Genomic DNA, 23,174 nt, shown 5'->3' with positions numbered 1-23,174 from the left:
GGGTAATCTAGAAAGCCTAGGAATTTAGTGTACATTTCATACCTTTCCACACTCTGTCTTTCAAATTAGCAGCGCTGAGGATGGGATGGAACTCAGCACGTTAGGCAAGCGCTATGGTTTCAAAACACAACAAAGGTTAGCCCACACTGACCACTTGCTGACACGGGCCAAGCAGCAAGCACGAACCCAGGACTGGTTCCAGTGGGATCAAAGCTCCCTTAGAGGACAGTGTCAAGGTCCCACCGAGATCAGGATTCTCTGAAACACTGGAGCTGCTAGGAGGCACTACCTTCGGGGAGACCGAGTGCCTGGGGTGCACCTACCTTGACGAGCCTTCAGCAGCAGAGTGTTGGCCACGAGGTTCTCGAGTTCCATGGCTCGTAGTCTGCGACGCAGGCGCCGCTGCGGCGGGAGTCGAACTTTTGGGGGTGTAGGCAACGGAGGCGGGGAAGGCTGGCGGGGAGGAGACCCTAAAGCCACAGGGGCAGCCTCCGCGCATACCTCCGGCGGGGCACTGGGCTTCTGGATGCTGGCCCGCCGCGACCGCTTTCGCCGCCGTCTCTTCTTCTGCTTCTTCTTGCGTCGCCACCACTGCCACCAGTGGCGCCGTCGCCGCCGCCGCCGCCGCCGTCGCCGTCGCCGTCGGTGCGAATGCAGGCCCGGGGAAGGCTCGCCACGGGCTCCAGCTACGTTGCTGTCCGGGCGAGGGGCCTCCGCTACCGGCGCCGGCGCGCGGTTGCTGGAATTCCTCCTAGCATCATCGCCCAAGCCCACGGCGCGTAACTCTCGCCTCAGCGCCCGGTCCTGGCGCGGCACTGAGCCTCCGCTGCGCCCCACCCCACGGGAGAGCTCACTAACGGGAGAGCCGTCTCCGGCGGCGACGGCTACCGCAGCCGCCGCCGCCGCCGCCGGGGCCGCCAGATAACTCGCACAGCAGCCTGGCCCCGGCTAACGGTTTTCCTCCAGAGGGAGCCCGAGAGCTCCCCTCGGGGCGGTGCCTGAGGAGACTGTGGCAGCTCACGGGACACTACAGATCCCATAACGCCCAGCGCCAGGAAGTCCGGCAGTGTTGCCTCCTGGGAGTTGTAGTCTTTAATTCACGAAAGCGCCAGTTCGGTGTCTTACAGGACTTGTGTACTTCTCGCGAGGTAAGGGGTGCTGACGTAGTTATTGCGAGACGAGGTTGGGCGTGGTTCTGCAGCCTCCGCACACGTTTCTTGAGGCAACCGGCTGCTGCTTGGAGGATCTGTAGGCACTGGATTCCAAAGTGTGGCAGAGTGAATGTCATGGGGAAGGCGAAGCGGGCTGGTGCGCGGAGGCAGGTCCACAAAGCACCCGCAGGGGCTTTCGGAGGCCCGGCGAAGACTAACCCAAACCCGTTTGAGGTGAAAGTCAACAGGCAGAAGTTCCAGATCCTCGGCAGGAAGACGCGCCACGATGTGGGACTGCCCGGGGTGTCCCGCGCCCGAGCCATCCGGAAGGTAAGGGGACGCTGCCAGTATCTGGCTTCTCCAATGGCTAGTTGCATACTTCTTGGAGACTGTCTTAGTAAGGATTACTATTGCCATGATGAAACACCGTGACCAAAACAACTTGGGGGAGAAAAGGGTTTATTTGGCTTACACCTCTATACCGTAGTCCGTCATTGAGGGAATTAAAGGCCGGAGCTCAAACAGGGCAGGAACCTGGAGGCAAGAGCTGAAGCAGAAGCCATGGAGGGGTGCTGTTTACTGGCTTATTCTCTATGGCTTGCTCTGTCTGCTTATAGAAGCCAGGACCACCAGCCCAGGGGTGGCCCACTCACAGTGGGCTGGGCTCTCCCCATCAATCACTAATTAAGAAAATGCTCTTTAGGCTTGCTTGCGGCTGGATCTTATGGAAGCATTTTCTCACTTGAAGTTCCCTCTTTTCAGATGACTGTACTTTGTATCAGGTTGGCTTTAAACTAGCCAGCACAGAGATCATGACTCTTAACATAGCACCGCCTGTGCTTTCTCTGGGATTGAATGGCTTTGACCATGCCAGTATGCGACCCCATGCTCTTTGAATGTTTGAAAAATGTCCCTCCTCTGAATTACATGAGCTTGTCCCCAATTAAAATAGTACCTTTTATGGATAATCTCATAACTTTCATCCTGGTTCTTATGGGCCTTTCTTAAGTGTATTCTGTACCTTCCTTTCAAATTCAGTTCAACAAATGGCATTCTGTATGTAGCTGTTGATGTTCCTTGGGATTTTAAAAAGAAGTTTGTGGCTGCCTGTTGTGGTGCATGCTTTTAATCCCTGAAGAAGCAGAGGCAGGTGGATGTCTTGAGTTCAAGGCCAACCTGGTCTACACAGTGAGTTCTAGACCAACAGGGGCTACATAATGAGACTCAAAACTTCCAGTTGAGTCTCAATAAATGAATAAATATACTTAAATAAACAAAGAACAATTTCTGGTAACTTTGAGAAAGTTAATAGGTTAGAATAATTGGTAATATTTGTAGGGGAGATAAATAAGACTTGGCCTTTGCCCTCACAGCTCCTAATCTGTACTTTGTTGCAAAGGATGCATTTCACATAAGATCTTTAAATTGAATGAAATGTTTTTTGAATAGGGTGAAATATTCATACTGCAAGGAGCTGTCACTGTCCTGTATGCATGGTCCAATGTATGCATTGTAGGAAACACAAAAGACTGACTCTAATAATTCGCACTATACACTATAGGCTAAGGATAGCAGAGGGCGCATTGGGGAATAGGATAATGTAACCTCTAAAAGAGCCACATCTGCGTTTTCCAGTTAAGCCTTGGGTTTCCTGCAATAATGGAACATACCCTGCCACTTGTAGTGGTTGTAAGCATTAGATAAAATAGCACATTTAGTGGATAGTGAGCTGTCTCTAAATACTACTGTTCTTGTACTGCTTGGCCTGTTGTCCTTGTTTTGTCTCTTGCAACTCAATTTCTTAAAAAAGACTTGCCTTAATTCCTAAAGGTGCTAAAGTACAAGTGTCATTTTTCACATCCCACAGACCAAATAGCAAAGTTTGTGCATCCCTCTAGTATGGATGAGAAGGATCTTAGTTCCTTTTTGAATTTCCAAGCACTTGGCCCACATCAGAAATTCAAATATTTGAAGAAATCCTAAGTAGAAGCTGGGAACTTTGGGAGGTCACAGTCAGGAGGCAGTAATGTAGAACATCAGAAAATTGTTCATAGAATCATACTCACGCCCTGGAGGGCCAGTGGGCTAGACTGAGGAGGTGAGTTGGAGGCACACTGTACTGGAGTGGGGAAGGGTAAGGCACAGAGTCAAAGGGCTCTAGGTGTACTGACCATGCCACACCAAGACCCAAGGGGCATGGAGAAATTAGAAAGGATTGGGGAGCAGTGTCTCATTCAGACACAGTCACTACTGTTGGGGCTGAGCTCCAGTCAGTTTGAGTAAAAATGACTGGAGTAAAAAATGCAAAAATGCTCAAATCTAAGGTTCCATTAGGGGTTTCAGATGCTGACAAGATACCTCATTAGTTGTGGATTTATGAAGCCATTGAATTGGAACGTTACAAAAGCCTTTTGTTACTTGACGGTTCTACACTGACACTACTTTCGGCATTGATTGGTGTAGAAATGCTCTCAAATAACAATCTATTGGCAAATGTAAAAATTTCTGCAAAAAGCTTGGTATGGTGGCACGTACCTGAAATCCTAGCACTCTAGAGGAAGGGCAGGAGAATCAGAATTTTGAGGCCATCCTTGCCCACAGAGAGAATCCCAGGCCAGCATGGGCTATGAGGCTATGTTTGTTTGTTTGTTTGTTTGTTTGTTTGTTTTTTAAAGGAATCTCTACAAAGAATGAAAGTTGCTATTACAGTAACTCAGGTCTCTTGAGGCTATCACCCTTCCTTGCTTCCCCCTCCATCCTTACCTTAGGGCATTCAACCTCAGGGCTGAATAATACTAAATGTGTTTATTACTGCTATTAGAAGGATACCCAATTTTCAGGTACTTGCTATTAGTTGTTCTGTGCTTAGAATATGAAGATAAAAGGGTAAAAGGGTTTGTTTTGTTTTTTTGTTTTTGGGTTGTTTTTTTTTTTTTTTTTTTTGTTTTTGTTTGTTTTTGTTTTTGTTTTTTTTTTTTGGTTTTTCAAGACAGGGTTTCTCTGTAGTTTTGATGCCTGTCCTGGATCTCGCTCTGTAGAACAGTCTAGCCTCAAACTCACAGAGATCTGCCTGGCTCTGCCTCTCAAGTGCTGTGATTAAAGGCGTGCGCCACTGCCACCCAGCAAGATAAAAGGTATTTTAAGGTGTAAAGAGTGAATTGTGCTCCCACTTGATAAATTCATTTATGATATAGTTTCACACATGAAAGCACAACTGTACATTCTCTGGGATATGTTCAGTGGGAAGTAAAGTCCCTCCTTTCTGTGGAAGAAATCTAAGCACTTTTCCAAGTGAATCATGCCTACAGTAAATATTCCCAAATTGTAACACAGCTTCTACAACTTTCAGCACTGACAAGTAGATTCCAAAGAGGAGAATGATTATCTCGCTTCCATTAAGTGTAAATTGATTTTTCTCTTCTCAAAATTCTGTCATCACCAGGGATGAAAGCATGTTATGAACTTCGATATCATACTGTATAGTTCTCAACTTCACAGCCCATTCTGGTGGCCTCTTCAGTGAAGATGACAGGAGCTTGTATGAGAATTATTTATGTGTGATCTGTTTTTCAGCGAACACAGACTTTACTAAAGGAATACAAAGAAAGGAACAAGTCCAATGTCTTCACAGATAAACGCTTTGGGGAATATAATAGCAACATGAGTCCAGAGGAAAAGATGATGAAGAGGTTTGCTCTGGAGCAACAGGTATGGAAAAAGTGTGTGTGTGTGTGTGTGTGTGTGTGTGTGTGTGTAGGGGGGGTGTCTTTGCTATAAATTTTACACAAGGCCAGCCAAAGAAAAGGGTGTTTCTCTGTAGCAAGCTTTGTTCTCAGACACCAGCTCACAAACAGCAGCACAGAGACTTACTAGTTAAGAAATCTCAGCCTTAGCTTGGGCTTGTCCCATTAGCTCTTATAACTTGAATTAACCCATTTATATTAATCTACGTTTTTGCCTTGTGGCTTTTTACCTTTCTTTCATTCTGTATGTCCAACTACCTCCACGTCTCGTTAGTGTCTGGTGCGCACCTAGTTTCGTCTCTGGGTTCATCTTCCTCTCTCTCTGCCCAGCAGTCCCGCCTATACCTCTTGCCCAGCTGTTGGTGGTTCAGCTCTTTATTAAACCAATCACAGTACAGTATACAAATACACCAAACCCTTCTCCTTGTTCATTGACGCCTCTGAGTTGTTTGCCTGCCGTGTACAGGGGATGTCTCGGTTGGTGCGTCCTATCTGGGTAGACATAGAGAAAGGGCACTTTCAAGAGATACCAGTTAGTTAATGAGTAGAGAAATACCTTAACCAGAACAAATAGTGAGTAGTGACAGTTGTTAGCTAAGGTCTTGCCTTCAGTTTTGTTGGATGGAGAACAAGTGAATGGAGGACCATTGCTGATGGGAATGATTTAGCAGTAGCTTAGCCTAGTCCGTTGACTTATTTAAAAAATTTCTCTACAAGTTCTGCTTGTATTTCAGTCATCTTTCAGATGATCCAGAATAATCTTCAGACTGATTTGTGTTGTCATGTTTCACATTTAGAGGAAAATAACTAATTTTCTAGGAAGTAAATGTAATAATTTTAGGTAACTGATTTTAACCCCTTTTTGTCAAGCGACATCATGAGAAAAAAAATATCTACAACCTAAATGAAGATGAAGAATTGACTCATTATGGCCAGTCTTTGGCTGACATTGAAAAGCATAATGACATTGTGGATAGTGACAGTGATACTGAAGAACGAGGAACTTTGTCTGGTAAGTGGGAGGTGGCACCACAGAAACCTGGTAGCTTGGAGCAAGGGGCAATGTCTTCAGTATTGGCCTTTCTCCGGGATATGATAGTTTAACCTCTTGATAAGCCCCACAGGGTTTTTGCTTTTGTTCTTTGTTTTGTTTGTCTGTTTTAGAACTTTAGGATGGTATGTGACTGATGCCTTTATGGGCTCTAGGACAGTTTGCTTTTGGCAAGGGTAACGACTGAGACATGTTGCAGCATTCCTTTGTCTGATAAGACTAGTAATTTGGATATGAATGAGGGAGAAAGGCAAATTGGAGATGACTGTAAAGGTCTTGGCCTAATCCACTGAGAAAACTGGATACCATTCACTGAAATGGGGAGGACTGTGAGATAGATTTGGGGAACTCTACAGGGAAACATCCATAAGCAGCTGGAGAGCTAGGAACCAGAGGCCAACATGGAGACTGAGCAAGGGCACCAAAGGAGCTAGAACACATAGAAAAGAGATGGCATGGGATGGGGACACGACTCCATGGGGAACAATGCAAGCACGAGGATCCCTAGCATCCACATAAAGAAAGGCCAGGTGTGGGGCCAGCAGGATGGCTCAGTAAGTAAAATATGCTTGCCCCTCAAGCCTGGTATCTAGTTGAAGACCCAAGTAAAAGAAAGAAAGAACTAACTCCACAAAGTTCTCCTCTGACCTCCCATTGTGTGCTGTGACTCAAGCAACCCCGTTTCCCACTCCAGTCATACACACTCAAACACACACAATAATAATATTTTTGTTGTTGTTGTTTTTTGTTTTGCATTTTCTGAGACAGGGTTTCTCTGTGTAGTCCTAGCTGTTCTAGAACTCACTCTGTAGACCAGGATGGCCTCGAGCTTAAGAGATCCGCCTGCCTCTGCCTCCCAAGTGCTGGGATTAAAGGTGTGCGCCACCACCACCTGACTTAATAATGGAATTTTTTAAAAACTTAAAAAACGAAATCTGAGCATGGCGCTGTGGAGGCAGACATAGAAGGAGCCCTGGGGCTTGTAGGTGGTTGGCTTGACTCCAGGTTCAATGAGAAGGCCTGTCCTAAGGAAACAGGAGGGGCACGGTAGAGCAGGACATCCAGTGTCCACTCCCTCTCGTCTACACACACACACACACACACACACACACACACACACAAAATGAAAGAAGAGCTGAAGCATGAATAGTTGAAGAAAGCAAAGTCAGAATGCCGTGGGCATGCTGGCTGGAAGCCAAGTCGAGTACTTTCTGGAGAGAGCACCAGTGTATCAAGCACTCCTGAGCTGGCCTGTTAGTAAGACTCCACAGGAGAGCCAGAGCAGTGCCTGAAGACAGGGAGACTGAAGATGATGCAGAGACAATTCTAGAGGTGTTACTGTAAGACTGAAAAGTAGAAAGGGTAAGATACGCTGTCACCTGTAACCATGTCAGCAGGGAGCAAATGTAGAATTTGGTTTAGATAAATGGCAGCTCACACAGGAAGCCTGATTGGCTCAGAGGGTCAAGGGCATGATGGGAACATGGACCAAAAGGATAATGGACAAATGATTAAGGGCTTGGCTTTCTAGGGGGCTGCTGGATAAGACCTGAGCTGGAAAAAGATTCTGAACATTCTTTTTCTGTTCTAGGTGAATCAATTTACATCTGAGAAACTAGTTTTGTTTTGTTGTTTTGTTTTTTAAATTCTTTGTAGTTCACATTTGACGGTTCCTGCAGTTTTTATCTTCTGTTATGGCAGCTAGAATAAGCTGGAGACGAGGGGCCCTTACGGTTCTTGCTCTCACCGTTGGCCCAGGGCCTTCGTCTGTGTAGGAGGAAGCAGGGATGCCTGCCTTGTGTTGCTCCTGGACTCTTCTCCCTCCAAGACTGGTTCCAGTCTGTTTTCCTGGATATGATGGTGTTAAATGAGAACAGATGAACAATAAAAGCTACATATTGCTTCCTTAGATAATAGCTAGTTGGTGATCTAAGGAGTCTGAGTGCTAAGCTTGCATTTCCTTGAGTATCATTGTGCCCGTGACCTCATGCCAGTTGTGAGAATTTCAGAGTATTCTGGGAGACGGCCAGCAAGATGGCTTGTTGGATAAAGGCACTTTCCTTTTTTTTTTCCTTTTTTTTTTTTAAAGTGACCCCAAAGCTACAGGATAGAACTGAGAATCCAGAAGTAAGCCTTGGTGGGTTTTCAACAGGGCACCAGATCTCATCATAGATGGTTGTGAGCCACCATGTGGTTGCTGGGAATTGAACTCAGAACCTCTGGAAGAGCAGCCAGTGCTCTTAACCTCTGAGCCATCTCTCCAGCCTGGATAAAGGCACTTTCATCCCAGCAGTACAAGCCTGAGAACCTGAGTTTGATCCCCAGAACCCACATAAAGATAGAATGAGAGAGCTGGGGGTTGGGGATTTAGCTCAGTGGTAGAGTGCTTGCCTAGCAAGCACAGGGCCCTGGGTTCAGTCCTCAGCTCTGGGGGAAAAAAAAAGAGAGAGAAAGAATGAGAGAGCTGACATTGCAGAGTTGTCCACATGATTGCTGTGGCACACAATGCCCACACACACATCACATGTAAAAATAAATTTTTTTTGAAGTACTCTTGGAGAAATGTTGACAGAGTTCTACCCAAAAATGGTTACAAAGTTAGAGCCTGGGCTCTAATATAATATCTTCTGCTATTTGTTTCCAGCTGAGCTGACTGCTTCCCACTTTGGTGGTGGGGTTCCCAAGAATACCTCTCAGAAGGAAGGTGAGGATGGGGATAAGCCAAAGTCACGGAAGGAACTGATTGAAGAGCTCATTGCAAAGTCAAAGCAAGAGAAGGTGGGCGGCTAATGTTCTTACTGTGGACAGCACCAAAGTATGCCAGACTTTCTTCCCATGTACATTTATCAGCTGCATTTGATTTTTACCTGAATTTAATATAGGACCATTTTGAAAAGGAATATTCTAGGTCTCATTAAGGATGTACTTCTAATGATTTTTGTTGGCTTTAGTATTTGCAGAACAGTACTGTTTATTAAACTTGCAGTGTACTGCTCAGAGCATCTGAGTACATAGTAACAGGAAGTTACTTCTGTTTGATCTTAGAGATTTACGTTTAAGATACTCGCTTCTAGTCCCATATTTCATACTGATGCATTTGGTATTAAGTGGGTCATTGTGTGTTCTTAGCCTTGACACCAGGCCACTCGTGGAAGTCTAATAATAATGGTGTATGGTATGTGTTTGCTGGTTTTTTTCCCCAGAGGGAGAGACAAGCTCAACGAGAAGATGCCCTTGAGCTCACAGAGAAGCTAGACCAAGACTGGAAAGAAATCCAGACTCTCCTGTCACGTAAATCTCAGAAGTCAGAAAACAAAGAGAAAAAGGAAAAACCCCAGGTGGGCAGCACCCTTCACAAGAAGCAACACGAACCTAATGTCTTTTGACGTGACATTTCAGCATCACTGGCTCTTTCCTGTTAGGGTGGGTTTAGTATGTGTGCAAAGTCGGGTCCACAGAGCCATTTTACTGGCCTTATTTTTAGTCAGAAGTTTCTTCTCTTTTTGTTTTGTTCTGTGTTTTTGAGACAGAGTCTCTACGTGTAGCCTTGGCTAGCCTAGAATTCTCTGTGTAGACCAGGCTTGCCTCAGTTTCACAGAGATCTACCTGTCTCTGCCTCCTACGGTGAATAAAGGCACGTGCCACTGTGCTCAGCTTTCACTTAGTTTACCTCATGTTTGTTATATAGAGTGGAAGTGACCCAAAGTCACCTCTTTCTTTAAGTGAATTACAGTGTTTCTCAGGAGAAAAGTACTTTAGGGTAGAAACATCGGAAGGCTGTACTTCTGTTGCACATCCTTATATTCATGTGTAATATATTTAATACGCATTTGCTTAATTTCTTTTCCTCTTAACAGTGTTGCTTTTTACATTTCCCCTAAACTGTTGAAAAAATGGTACATTTATTTAGCATCGAGATTCTACCAAAGAAATAGGATTTCACTAGATTATATTGTAGCATGGCATGTATGTATCTCTCTAAGTCAGCCATATAATTGATGTTACTGACATAATTTCCCATGTTTCAGGCTAATACTCAATTGAGTGATGTTTTCTGTTAAAGCAGATATGTTAGTTTGGGTGGAGTGGGTTTGTCTGAGGATTAGGGGTTTTTGTTGTTGTTGTTGTTGTTTCTTTTAAGATAAGTTTTCATTTAGGACAAGCCTGGCCTTGAACTCACCAAGAGTGACTTTGACCTCCTGATTCAGCTGCCACTACCTCCTGACTGCTGGAATCCAGCAGCTTATATGTTTTAAGAATAATTTTTTGCCTCCTGAGTGCTGGGATTAAAGATGTATTTGATCTTTGAGGCCACCACTATTTGAGGCCAGCCAGGGCTACACAGAGAAACCCTGTCTCAAAAAAAAAAACCAAAGTTTTTATGAGCAGCAATATCCATGTAGCCCACATGTCTACCTGTTTCTCAGTTTTTAGGGCCAATTAGGACAGCCTGCTTTTGTTTATTTATTGTTAATTATTATATTTATTATAATGTGGGGGATTATGAGCCAGCTTTCCAGCCCCGAGCACAGATTTCTATGTGAAAGAAAAGACTTAGGCATGGTTTGTCCCCTTCCTTATATAATGGTGTCTGGTCATTAATAGAATATTCTTTACTTTTTGTAAAAAAAAAAAAATCCTGAAAAATATCTTATTTTTACCTTAGCCAGATGCATATGACATGATGGTTCGTGAGCTTGGCTTTGAAATGAAGGCACAGCCCTCTAACAGGATGAAAACGGAAGAGGAATTGGCAAAGGAGGAGCAAGAGCGGCTCCGGAAATTAGAGGTATGGGTGACCTGTAACTGAGTGGACAGCCCAGCTGAAACCCAAGAGGCTCAGCTCCCTCCTGTGAGGCCTGAGTGCTGACTCTCCTTCATAAGTGCTTCTCCTTTGTCTTGAAGATTTGCTGAAGTGTGCTGTTCTTAATTTTACATTGGCAGACATAAATGTTGTTTTCATTGATAAAAGTAACAGTATGAAGTAAAATGAAAATAGTACCCAAGGTATTCTTGGTAACACCTCTCCCACAAACAGCTGCTGACACTGGAGTGAGTACATTGCCTTCTACAAGTCTTAGTGTGTTTAAACAAATGAAATAGAAAAATGCTCTATAGCTGTTTCAACATGCTGTGTCACAGGCCTCTTCTGTACCCTGAGTGTTTCTAGTTAGATTTGATGAACAGAGTGTGACTTCTCTTTCCTTACTGCCTCAGGCTGAAAGACTTCGAAGAATGCTTGGAAAAGATGAAGATGAAAATAAAAAGAAACCAAAACATATGTCAGCAGATGATTTAAATGATGGCTTTATACTAGATAAAGACGATAGGCGTTTGCTTTCTTATAAAGTAAGTTGTCACCGCCCACTCCTTTCATTTAAAAACCACATTGTCTATTCAAGGGATTCATTGTAGCTGGAATATTGAAGCCCTTTTAAACAATTTCTGTCATGTTTTCATGGTATATTTATGCCATGGCAGGTATCAAACTTTATAGAGAAGATGGTAACAATGGTGTCCTTCTGTCCAGAGAAGGAGCTGGTACAGAACCACAGACTAGACTTTTGCTGGTTCTCAGTTGTTGACATCTGGCATTTTTAATATATTGATGATCTTTTTTAATTCAGTATAGTATTGACAGAGCTAACCCATGATTAGAGTTCTGTATTGTAGTAATAATAATAATAAGAAGAAGAAGTTATTATTGGGTTTTAATTTATGAATAGGCTCTTGGTGTATTATACCCTGAGCTAGGCTGGAGCTCACAATTCTGCCTTCCAAGTGCTGGGACTAGAGGATGTGCCACCATGAATACTTTTGAGTGAAATAATTAGTTTCTAGGTGCCATTTATTTATTATATGGTGCTGGAGGCTGAATCAGGGACTTGTGTATGTTAGGTATGCACTCTGCCACTAAGTTACTTCCTCAGTACTAGTGTAGTTTTTAATTTACAACATTTAAAGTATGAGTGTTTTTAGAGTGTATTAGCTAGAGCTTAGAACAGGAAAATAGGTGGGCCTACTGTTTTGAGAAGGGTCTGATATGTAAAACTGGATGTTTTAAAAAGTACACATACACCAAAAAAAAAAAAAAAAAAAACCATTTACATGAACAAGTTCTACCCCAAAGCCACTGTTGTCTTCTCTTTTCACTAGCCCCCAAACCAGTGGTAGGACACTGTAAACCCTCACAACCACTGGATACCATCAACATTTCCCTCCCATGAGCTCTGTGGCAAAACCTAAGCTTTTTCCAGCGTCCCAGCTGTAGGGTTCTCTGGAAGGCTGGAATAGTCTCTAGTAGAAGTTTAAGGGCTTGGTGCCACCTTTTGCTCAGCCCTGGCAAAGGCCTTACTGATGGGGATACATGTAAGAGAAAGTGACCACATGGCCATGCAGGAAGTCCAGGAGAAAGAGAAGGCCCAGGCATGCTCCTTAACCACTCTCAGGAACTAATTCCTCCTGAGAGCAGCACTTACTGACTTAAAGACCTCCCTCCAGGCCTCATCTCCCAGTGGTCCCTCCCCTCTCACAGCACAACACTGAGGACCATGCTTCCAAATGAAAGCACTATGGAAGAGCTTCAGTTCCTGTGGCTTGGGTACCTCAGAGAAATGGGCAAGAGGGCCCAAGCAGATAAGAAAGTTTGATACCACGTAGGGTATTTTGGTGTGGCTGCAGAATGTTCTGACTGTGGTCACCATGATCTTTTCCTAGGATGGGAAGATGAACATTGAAGATGTCCAGGAAGAGCAAAGCAAGGAAGCAGGCCAAGAGGGTGACCAGAAAGAGGACGAAGAGGAGAGTGATGAGGAAGAGGGTGAAGATGAGAACAGGGAGGACACGGAAGAGAGCGATGCCTCAGACAGCCACTCAGACCTAGAGTCTAATACAGAGAGTGAGGAGGAAAGTGAGAGGCCCAAGAGTGAGCAACATCAGACTGCTGGGGGAAAACTGCCAAGTGGTGGTCAGAGAGCTCAAAAGGCTGCTGGAGCTGAGCTACCCTATGTCTTTGCAGGTAGAACCCAGTTGTTTTCTCTGTTCTGTTTGCAGGGCTGGGATTCAGTCCTCAGCCTTGTTGAGTTTTCTTGTTTTCCAAATAATGGGCCACAGGATGTACTTGTTAGTTTTTCCTCCCTGGAGATGCTATTGTGAGTACATAGTCACATTCCCATTTGTGACATCTTTGCTGTGTGTCATTCTTCTTGGTACCTGTGGGTCCCCATATTAGCATCAATTTGACATTGGTTCCATGACTATGCACAGATGAAGAGGCACCTTTCTGCAGCAGGATGTGGTTGATTCCTGAACAGTCTGTACACTCTGCTTTGGCCACAACAAATAGCTTCTATCAAATACAGGGTGTTTGATCTGGTTCATAGAGAAAAACTCTCCAGTTACAGCAAGTAACCCTGACTTGTTCTGTGACTGAAGGTTATTTCCAGAAAAGATAACTGATGATTAAAACTGGCTTACAAGGACCAGACTTGTGTAAGTCTCCAAGCCTGTCTGACATATATGTACTGAAACCAGCACTGCCTTAATGGTTCGTGGGTCTTGAGGCAAATTCCTGCTTGATGAAAGCCAGGGTTGTCTTCTCTTTGGGGCTGTCCTTGGGTACATGATTGTCAAATATAGGCCATTTAAGTAATGTTACACTCCTTGGATAAACGTAGATATATGTGCGGTTAAACAAACACCTTATATGAAACTTAGGTTAAATAATGTTTTTATAAAGTGGAAGTAGTCATGTGGGTTGTTGTCCTGTTGAAGGTTAACTGTGAAATGTGTTTGGTGTTTTTGATAGCTCCTGAATCCTATGAGGAGCTGAGGTCTTTATTATCAGGAAGATCAACAGAACAACAGCTTATGGTGGTGGAGAGAATCCAGAAATGTAACCATCCAAGTCTTGCAGTAGGAAACAAAGCAAAATTAGAAGTACGCTGGGATAAATTTGTGGGTATGGGAGTATTAGCATGATCCTGTTTCTATGACTGTTAAACTTGTTGGAGGTACACAGTACAGGGTGTCTTGGTGTCTTCTCAGGGCCTGCCTCCCATTTGATACCACTGTGGTGGCACTGGGAAGCATTTGATGAGGAGGAGAAAGCCACCCATGGCATCAAGCACCTCTCTGCCTCACAGCAGCCCTATTACCCTCATTTCACTTGTCAAGAAACTTATACTCATAGCCACCAAGTGGCTGAGACTGAAAAACTGAGTTTCTCTCACTGGCTTTATTCCTTGGGGGAGACTGTCATGTCCTTATCTAGACAATGCAAGGCTGCAGCTTTCCTCATCTGTTTTGTTGTTGCTTCCATTTTGTTTTTGAGACAGGGTTTCACGATGTGCCCCTGGCTGTCCTGGAACTCATGTAGGTCAGGCTGGCCTCAAACTCTGATCTGCCTGCCTCTGCCTCCCAAGTGCTAGGATGATAAGTAAGCCACCACACCAGCTTTCCTTTGTTTCTTTGAGACAGGGTCTGGTACTTTGTGACCCAGGATGGCTTCAAACTTTGTCTTGGCTTCTAAATGCTGAGATAATAGACATGTGCTACCATGCCTAGCTCCTTGTTTGGTTTTAATGAATTATACACTGTGCCATTCTATAAAGAATGTGCCTGATCCTTAGCTTTCTTTTCTTAACTCATCTATGTCTAGCATTTTCTAGCAGTGCTTTTGCTTGAATTTTGTTTATTCTCCTGAAGAAGTCTGTCCCAATGGGCTCTGGCCAGCATGCAGGTGTTCTGGGAACTGTAGGCTGTGGTTTAGCATTTGGTATTAGGCACTGGGTGATCTCCCAATCTGTGTCCCTGCAGAAACTGTTTGGCTTCCTTCTGCAATACGTAGGAGATTTGGCCACAGACAGTGCACCAGACCTCAAGACCATCGATAAGTTGGTTGTGTAAGTAAAAATGTTTGTATTAAGAGGAATATGGGCCTGAATTGAAGTTTTTCTCCTATCTAATGTCACAATACACATTTTGGCATCATTGTGGCAGTCGAGTGTTAGTGTGACCTTAGCAGGCAGGTGACTGCCCCCAGAGCTCTACATAGATAGGCCTCACAGCACATACCCACAGCCTCCCCTCTGACACATGCTGCTACCATTGCAGGGATGAGATAACCTTAAGTTACCAACCAGTTGACATCTAAAACAAAGCTAGTGAGCCCTTCAGCTTATAGCATTAGTACTCATTGGTGTGTCTGTTTCACTCGCCACTGGACCTCCAGCTCTGGGTGGGTTCAGAGGTATTTGGGAACATGCTAGAGGGACCCTTTGCCGCCCCACCAGTCCTTGCCTCACTGGAGTCACACAGGAGGTGCTTTGCTTGAGTCTGAGGGTGCCTGCTGGGGAAGCATGTCCACTGTCCTACACAGAAGTAGCTACAGAAGGTTCTGGCCTTTACCACAACCTGTGACCCCTGTGGTCATTTTCTGCTTCCTGTGCAATGGCTGGAAGGACAGAAGGGACAGAGATCTCTGTCAGGAGCTGTGTCCTGGAGGTGGGGTCAGTGAAAATCTGCAACTGGCGGGGGCACTCAAGCCACTTCCTCCTGTACTGCGTAACTAGCCGGTGTGTCCGCTGCATGTGCAGAAAGATGCTCCTGCACTGTGTGTGAGGAGACAGTAAGGTTAGACACGAAGTGTTATGGCCGACACTTAGAATATGCTCCTAGTAGTACTGATATTACAGACACCAATGGCACTTTCACATACTCCTACCACCACCACATAAACACTATGACCAAGGTTTTAGGAAATGGCAAAAAACAGTATGTAAAAGCATAAAATGCTACTTGAAATATCACCTGGACCACCAGAAAGGTCAGCCGTCGGTGGTAAGGAAAGTGGATTCCTCAGACTGGTCTCATAGTTTAGCAGTAGAGTGGTACTGCCTGCCATGCATGAAATGGGGTTCAGTACCCAGCAACCACAAAACAGAATTGTGTATTCATCTGTAGGCTTCCCATTCTTCCTTGCCGAGTCAGCAAGTGACGCAAAGGAAAATAGATTTGAGATTTGTTGTTTGGGTTTTTTGGTTTTATTCTCTAAAATCATCTCTGTTATGTCTTTGTTTAACAGGCAGTTATATAATCTTTGTCAGATGTTTCCTGAATCTGCAAGTGACTCCATCAAATTTGTTCTCCGAGATGCCATGCATGAGATGGAAGAAATGATTGAGACCAAAGGCCGGGCATTGTTTCCAGGGTTGGATATGGTAAGCATAGACAAGGTTCATCAGATCATTTCTTCTCATCCACCAGTAATCAAGTTTATTTTATCATCACACAGAATGGCTGGCATTGGATACCATGCTTATGGCTTTGAGAGATTTGCTGTCCCTTAGGTGTCCAGCCTGTAGGCCTATGCATCCTAGATTACCCATGAGTGTGGCTCAACACATTTGTACATCAGAGTGTCATGTTGAAATGTGAAAGCTTGGATACCCCTTGCTAGACCTTCCAGAATGATCTGAGAGAACTGCAAGACATGAGAGGAATGTAGCTGAAGTTTTCTCCAGTCCTGCCCAGCCCCACAGCACTCAGAAGCTTATATTAATTAAAACTGCTTGGCCATTAGCTCAGGCCTACCACTGACTAGCTCTTACATTTAAACTCAGCCCATTTCTGTTCATCTATATGTCACTACATTTTCTGTGGCTTTACCTGTGTGCCATTACATGCTGCTCCCTGGACAGCAGGCAGGCTGGCGTCTCCTGACTCTACCTTCCTCTTCCCAGAATTCTTGTCTGCTTATCCTGCCTATACTTCCTGCCTGGCTACTGGCCAATCAGCATTTTATTAAACCAGTGTACAAAAGCATTATCCCACAGCATCCCCCCCCCCTTTTTTTTTTTTTTTTTCTGGTTTTTTGAGACACAGTTTCTCTGTGTAGCTTTGCGCCTTTCCTGGAACTCACTCTATAGCCCAGGCTAGCCTCGAATTCACAGAGATCCACCTGCCTCTGCCTCCCAAGTGATGGGATTAAAGGCATGTGCCACCACCGCCTGGCTTTGCCTTGTAAAGTTTGATGGTCCCCTTTCTATGGGTCCTGTATGTCCAGTCAATACAACATTTTGTTAAGCAGTCCAGGCAAGAGAGGAAGAGAGGAAGGTCATTCTTTTTTTTTTTCCCCCTCGGAGCTGAGGACCAAACCCAGGGCCTTGAGCATGCTAGGCAAGCGCTCTACCACTGAGCTAAATCCCCAACCCTGGGAGGTTCATTCTTGATTAATGCATAGGAGAACTCTGGCTTGAGTCTGTGAATGGGCTATGTTGAATCATAATGGCAAAGATGGAGTTTAAGGCTAATAGAACCACTTTTTGCAGAGTGATCCCACTGCATTCTAAGGTTTTAACAGTTTTGTCATAGTCATGTGCTTCTTTGACTGAATTAGTACCTTTGAAGAAATAAATACTCAGAAGGGTTGGCTGCTTCATTTTCTGGCATTTGTGTTGACTTGGGTTGGCAGCAGTTAACAGATTTTTAAGTTTTTGCTAATGGTTTTTATACGCATCCTGAAAGATACGTGGTTTTAGTCAGCTGACTAGTTAGGTGGGCTGCTTGACCCTCTCTAGCATACTTCTTACACACTCACCTATTTAGCTAAGGCTGTTGAGTGCTGTTGTGAACACTAAGATTAGAGCCATGGCCAGAAGACCCAGTCTCTGCCTCCTGATAGCTCATTTCCTGCTGAGGAGTGCCAGTGGGAAGTCCTGCAGTTGGGGACATCAGGGTGCTGCTTGGGGTTAAGTCTCCAGTCCTTTCAGGCCACATGGTCATGTGTGGGGTCTTCATCCTCTCAGCATCTTTTTTGTTTGGTGGGTATTAATTGTAATTATGCCTAATTATATCAGATAAGCTAATATGAGTGCTGGTGACACACTAAACTTCACATGACCCTGCTGGTGCCGGGACACAGCTGCCAGTATAGTAGTAGCTGTATGGCTCATACTGTGGTTCTCTTGCTGCTGCAGTAAGGAGCTGTGGCATACAAGAAGCTTGTCAGGCCATGGAGCCAGCAAGGCTGCTGCCCTTACCCCCACCCCAAATTGGGGTGGGTTCTAGTCACTTCAAGAATGAGAGTCCCTGCCTGACCAGAAAAGTGAATTGTGTGCATTGGAAGTTTTTCTGGTGCCTTTTGCTGTCCCTGCTTTCCCATGTGCTTGGAGTGGAACTACAGGTCAGGTATTGGACACTGAGACGTGCTGTCTCCTTCCAAGCAGACACAGGACATCACTTGGTATCCAGCAGGGAAGCACTGGTGTCCCCAACTTTGGTAGCCTGCAGCCCCAGTTCTGCAGGTTGGAGATCAGGGACAAAGACCCTGCTAAGCTCACAGAACAGCCCCATCCCTCTGGAATTCCACATGAGCCCAGCTGTGTGTCGGAAAGCATGGGAGTGCTAGAGTGTCCTGGGAGGTAGTGAGGGAGGCCCTGCCCTAGAGTGAAGTGTGGTGGCTTGTCAGTGCCTGTTGTATCTCGCCAGGACTTTTAGGATCAGTTTTGCTATGGGGCCTTTTTTAATATCACTTTACCTTTAATCTGTACTGGAACATTTCTTTTCCAGCTCATTTATTTGAAAATCACCGGGCTGTTATTTCCAACCTCTGATTTCTGGCATCCAGTTGTGACCCCTGCCCTGATGTGCATGAGCCAGATGCTTACTAAGGTGGGTCCCATCTTCCAAGGATTGGTAGAGTCAGCCCCACATCTCAGGACTATCTTAAACAAGAGTGTACTTCCACATCCACAGTGATACAGCCTGTAGTTGAATTACAGGTGGCAGGAGGTTCACATGAATCCAGTAGTTCAAGACCAGCTTGAACAGTATAGAGAGCCTGCCTCAAAATAACAAAAAAAAAAAAAATAAATCCTTAGCTATTGACCATTAAGATTTGGCATAAAATTGCTCATCTTAAAGGGCCTGTGAGGAACCCATGGGGATTAAGAGTTCCACGGTCGGTCAGCAGCGCTGTCCCGCTCGCAGAGCTTCCTGCATGAGCTATTCCAGATGGAGCAGGGTAGAGAGAGCTGGGGTAGAAGGTTTGAATCAGCAGTACAAGATTAGATGGGGAGTGTGACTCCAAAACAAGCTAATAGTAGGACAGTTACCAAGTTTGATGGGGGCTGTGTTCATCCCCCATTTCGGTTTGGGTTCAGACCATTCCTTTTCCTGTATTTGCACATTGCTTACCATGCCCCATGTTCAGGTAGCCTTCATAATCAGCCTCTTTATCAGGGTGCAGGGTTTCCTGTGGTACTCAGTGGGGTGCTGCTGTCTGCCATAACAGTGCAGTATTCCCTAACATGGTTCCAGAGTATAACTGTGCCTGTGGGTTCTTTTGTAGTGCCCGGTCCTGTCCCTACAAGATGTGGTAAAAGGCCTGTTTGTGTGCTGCCTGTTCCTGGAGTATGTGTCTCTCTCTCGGAGACTCATCCCTGAGCTTTTAAATTTTCTTCTTGGGATTCTTTACATAGCAACTCCAAACACTAAGAGCCAAGGTGAGTGGTTTATGGAGACTTTGAAATGTGCATAAGAGTTTTTAAGTATGTACATACTCATTCTGGAAAGTTGAGAGAACACTGAAAAAAAAACACTCGAGTACCAACTGACTTTCTCTGTTAGTGTGTGCACAGCCCACACATTGACACCAGCTTCACACTTGGAGTTCACCTCTCTGGGACTGATGCCAAAGCCATGTAAAGTGTTTCAGCACATTTTAAGTGTTGGAGCTTTAAGTATTGGGGACTAAATACATTGTGAAAATTAATCTTACCTTTCTCTTTTCACTTTTTTAGGGAGGAGGGGCAATAGGGATTGAGTGCCCTCCCCACTTTGATTTTTAAGATATTCTCAGCCAGGTGTGTGGGCGTATGCCTTTAGCTCCAGTCCCAGTACTCATGGGGTAGAGACAGGCAGATCTCTGAGTTCAAGGCCAGCCTGCTCTCAAATCCCTAGGCTCAAATAATTCCTTCTTCAGCCTCCCAGGTAGCTGAGACTACAGGCATGCACCACCACACCCAGCTCTCTTTTTACTGTTTATGGCCAGGACTGCTCAGTGTATTTTCTGTAAGCTGGGACTCTAAGGAGGAGAGCTAGGGGAAGCCAGAGCACTGGAGAGTTCAAAGTCTATTGATCTTAACTGATTTCTTTCTCTGGTTCCTGTTCTCCCTCCCTTCTGGGAGCTTCCATGGGACAGGGTGCATTCCTCAAGATCCCCATGGCATGCTCATGGGCCTCTGTTTCTGTGGACATTTCCATCCTTAAGGCTGAAACAAAGCTCAGCTTTGCCCTAGTCTGAAGTGGTGGCCAGTTATTCAGTTCACCCTTCCAGTTGCCACCGGACTTTGGATTTCCTGTCACATGATGTTCCTGCACAGAGCTCCCTTATGGCATTACGTACATTCCAAACACTGCCTGCCCCTGGGTATCAAGCTTGGGTTGAGAACAAGCCATCCAGCGTGACCTGTCACAGATGATGTAGTTCCCTGTAAAGAGTGCTGCAGTAGAAAGTACGAGTACTATAGTGGAATCAGAAGGGGGTCCCTTGGCCTGGTAGGGGGTTGGGACAAGGTGACCATCTACTCGCCCCTCACGTACCCAGCCACCTCCATTTAACCATGCCTGAACTCTCTCCCAGCATGTTTTTCTGCCTCTGGCATTAACTGATGTCCATTTTCAGGTCTTTGCTAATGTCCATCTGTCCATCCTCTCAGTCTGCTCTGACCTCTGGTGAACTCCCGCCTACCCACTCTCCAGCATTCCTGCTACTCCTCATTCTATTCTGGCTTTGGCATCTGTTTTTGCTTTCTCCCTAGCTAGTTCATTTTTCAGTAAGGGTGCTGTTTATGCCTGACTTCCCTATGCCATGGCCTAAGTGCTAAACTATGTGTTACCTGAAGAAGGCCATAGGAAGTCTGTTGCTAGCAGGCTTGCAGGTTAAGTTAGGTGTGTTGCCTCACCTATCCCCTCTGGAGCTTCCCCAACAGGTACCCTTTCTATGCTTATTTGCCCAGTTGAAATGGCTTTACTGGTATCTAGCAAGACCTGGTGATACTTGGTGAAGAGATAACTTTTAAAGATCAAGCCACTACAGAGTAGGCTCGGTAAGCCAGTAATATCCGGGTCCTTTCTGACCTGTCATGCTTGGGATTCAGGTTCCGCTCTGGTGCACCCTTTTAGAGCACTTGGGAAGAATTCGGAATTGCTCGTGGTCTCTGACAAAGCAGATATGGCCACGTGGCAGAGAGGAAGCCTCTCCTTGCATTGGGCAAGTAGACTAAGCTCCATGACAGCGACTGAAGCCAATCATACCAGGTATGTGTGGATACCCCAGGGACATCTTGGAGTGACTGTCCTAACATATATAGCATTATTTTCAAAGTGTACTAACTTGATTGGGAACTGAAACTGAGTCCCCTTTAAAGACATCGCTGCATTTCTTGTGCCTCCTTGGTCTCCAGGCAAACAATATCGTCTTGACTACCATAGTGAGCCATTAGCCTTTCTGCTGATATGATTCCACTTAGGTTTCCTAAGCTGTGGGGAGAGCTTCCATTTTGCCAGCATTGTCGGCCTATCAGTGATGAGCTTGTCCCTTTCACTGTCCTTTGCCCTTGCAGACTGTCCTGCTTGGCCTCATGTCTGACCTTGCTGAAGCACTGTGTGCTCATGTACAGTGTATTGCCATCCTTCCATGCCATCATCAGGCCCCACCAAGCCCTCCTGACAGAGCATCTTGTGGACTGTAGCCTCCCCCAAGACCTTCAGGTGAGCCTTACTGGCAACTAGGCGTCTTGCCCTGGTCTCAGACTGTTAGGTGGCTGGCACCAGCTTAGTGGCATTTTTTGTCATTGAAGTTGCAGTTTAAAAGTCATCGCTGGTGCCGTGCCACTGTCTCCCTGGCAGAGAGGCCATCTGCTACTCTCTGGATACAAGCCCTCACATTTACAATTTTCTCACTGGGGGTGGGAGGTGTTCATGCATTGGCACATGTATGGAGTTCAGAGGGCAATGCCTTCAAAATTTAGTTTCTAGAGATTGAACTTCGGCTTGGTGGCAGAAGGCCTTGTCAGGTGAAACCATCTCACTAGCCCACTTCAGATTTTAAGAGACCATTATCGCATGTGGTTCCCTGTGTAGAAGATGGTGACTCAGCCAAGCTGCAGCAGGCAGTGGCAAGTGGGGCCTCTAGGAGGACCTCTGAAGCCATGCTGTCATGGCTGTCCCAGCACCTGCTATTTATTATCCTGTTCTTCAGGAGCTGTCTCGAAGCATACTGTCAGAAATGGAAAGCCAGAAGCAGCACTGTCGGCCGCTGATATGCGAGAAGAGCAAGCCAGTCCCTCTAAAGCTGTTCACCCCCCGATTAGTCAAAGTGTAAGTGTTGGGTGCCCTGAGAAGGCCAGGACTGTGGACGGGCTAGAGGCAGGCAATGCATCTGCTTGCAGCATGTGAGAGAGGAGAGATGCTGCACTCGGGGGCAGGCTCGGCTAGGCTCACCTCCATAGTCTTGTTGACTCTCTAACTTTAGGCTTGAGTTTGGACGGAAACAAGGCAGCACTAAGGAAGAGCAGGAAAGGAAAAGACTAATCCACAAACACAAGCGGGAATTTAAAGGCGCCGTCCGGGAGATCCGAAAGGACAATCAGTTCCTGGCCAGGATGCAGCTCTCAGAAATCATGGAACGGTGAGGAAGGACTGTGTGGGGGGGACTAGGGCACCACTCATAGGCCACTGGTTTTTCTCAGTACCAGGAAGCATGGTGACTGGTATCTGGCAGCCTTGGCAAGGCTGAGGGTTGAGCCAAATATGTATGGTTCTGAACTGTTAGTGTTCAAACAGAAGAAAAGCAAGATATCCTGAAAACTGATGCAAAAGTGACATTTGCTTCTTTTTTTTTTTTTTTTTAGGGATGCGGAAAGAAAGCGCAAAGTAAAACAGCTTTTTAACAGCTTGGCCACACAAGAAGGTGAATGGAAGGCTCTGAAGAGGAAAAAGTTTAAAAAATAAATTGTTTTGTAAATATAGCAAGGGTTGCATAATGTGTTGTAATGAAGGGTTCTGGAGGGACATTGTGGAGTGTCTGATCCTGTCCCCCTGCCATGCCTCAGCACCTGTTAAAACAGCCTCCATTGCCAGGGGGTGGGGGTGTCGGCACGCGCCTTTAATCCCAGCACTCAGGAAGGCAGAAGCAGGCGCATCTCTTGGAGCTAGCCTGGTCTA

General features: G+C 45.5%; 2 protein-coding genes across 8 annotated transcripts in view; one reads left to right on the top strand and one right to left on the bottom strand.

Annotated features, from left to right (window-relative positions):
* Grk4 (G protein-coupled receptor kinase 4) overlaps positions 1 to 1,019 on the bottom strand; it is a 107,687-nt gene extending 106,668 nt beyond the window's left edge. For 4 of the 5 annotated variants that reach the window (XM_059275731.1, XM_059275734.1, XM_059275732.1 and 1 more), the window contains exon 1: positions 324 to 1,017. In XM_059275731.1, the coding sequence (XP_059131714.1) occupies positions 324 to 375 (52 nt within the window). In that variant the 5' untranslated portion in view covers positions 376 to 1,017. Of the gene's footprint in view, positions 1 to 323 lie in introns of all 5 variants that reach the window. The other variant, XM_059275736.1, reaches the window with a different exon arrangement.
* On the top strand, positions 739 to 22,976 carry Nop14 (NOP14 nucleolar protein). 3 transcript variants are annotated; one of them, XM_059275729.1, is made up of 19 exons: positions 739 to 1,148; positions 1,253 to 1,481; positions 4,725 to 4,859; positions 5,765 to 5,906; positions 8,590 to 8,723; positions 9,149 to 9,283; positions 10,612 to 10,734; positions 11,163 to 11,294; positions 12,663 to 12,963; positions 13,753 to 13,883; positions 14,763 to 14,848; positions 16,030 to 16,165; positions 18,516 to 18,617; positions 19,297 to 19,450; positions 21,107 to 21,266; positions 21,572 to 21,719; positions 22,210 to 22,328; positions 22,483 to 22,638; positions 22,862 to 22,976. In XM_059275729.1, the coding sequence occupies exons 2-19, from the start codon at positions 1,287 to 1,289 to the stop codon at positions 22,959 to 22,961; spliced, it is 2,589 nt and encodes an 862-aa protein (XP_059131712.1). In that variant the 5' UTR covers positions 739 to 1,148; positions 1,253 to 1,286; the 3' UTR covers positions 22,962 to 22,976. The 3 variants fall into 3 exon arrangements, with proteins under 3 accessions (XP_059131712.1, XP_059131713.1, XP_059131711.1); XM_059275730.1 differs by lacking the exon at positions 1,253 to 1,481 and having other exon boundaries at positions 740 to 1,148; XM_059275728.1 differs by lacking the exon at positions 739 to 1,148 and having other exon boundaries at positions 1,158 to 1,481.
* Positions 22,977 to 23,174: the final 198 nt, after the last annotated feature.

Source organism: Peromyscus eremicus, chromosome 10 (genome assembly GCF_949786415.1).
Source record: "Peromyscus eremicus chromosome 10, PerEre_H2_v1, whole genome shotgun sequence".
Lineage (NCBI taxonomy): Eukaryota > Metazoa > Chordata > Mammalia > Rodentia > Cricetidae > Peromyscus > Peromyscus eremicus.
The sequence above is the reverse complement of the archived record's forward strand: the minus strand, read 5'-3'. Positions and strand labels throughout refer to the sequence as shown.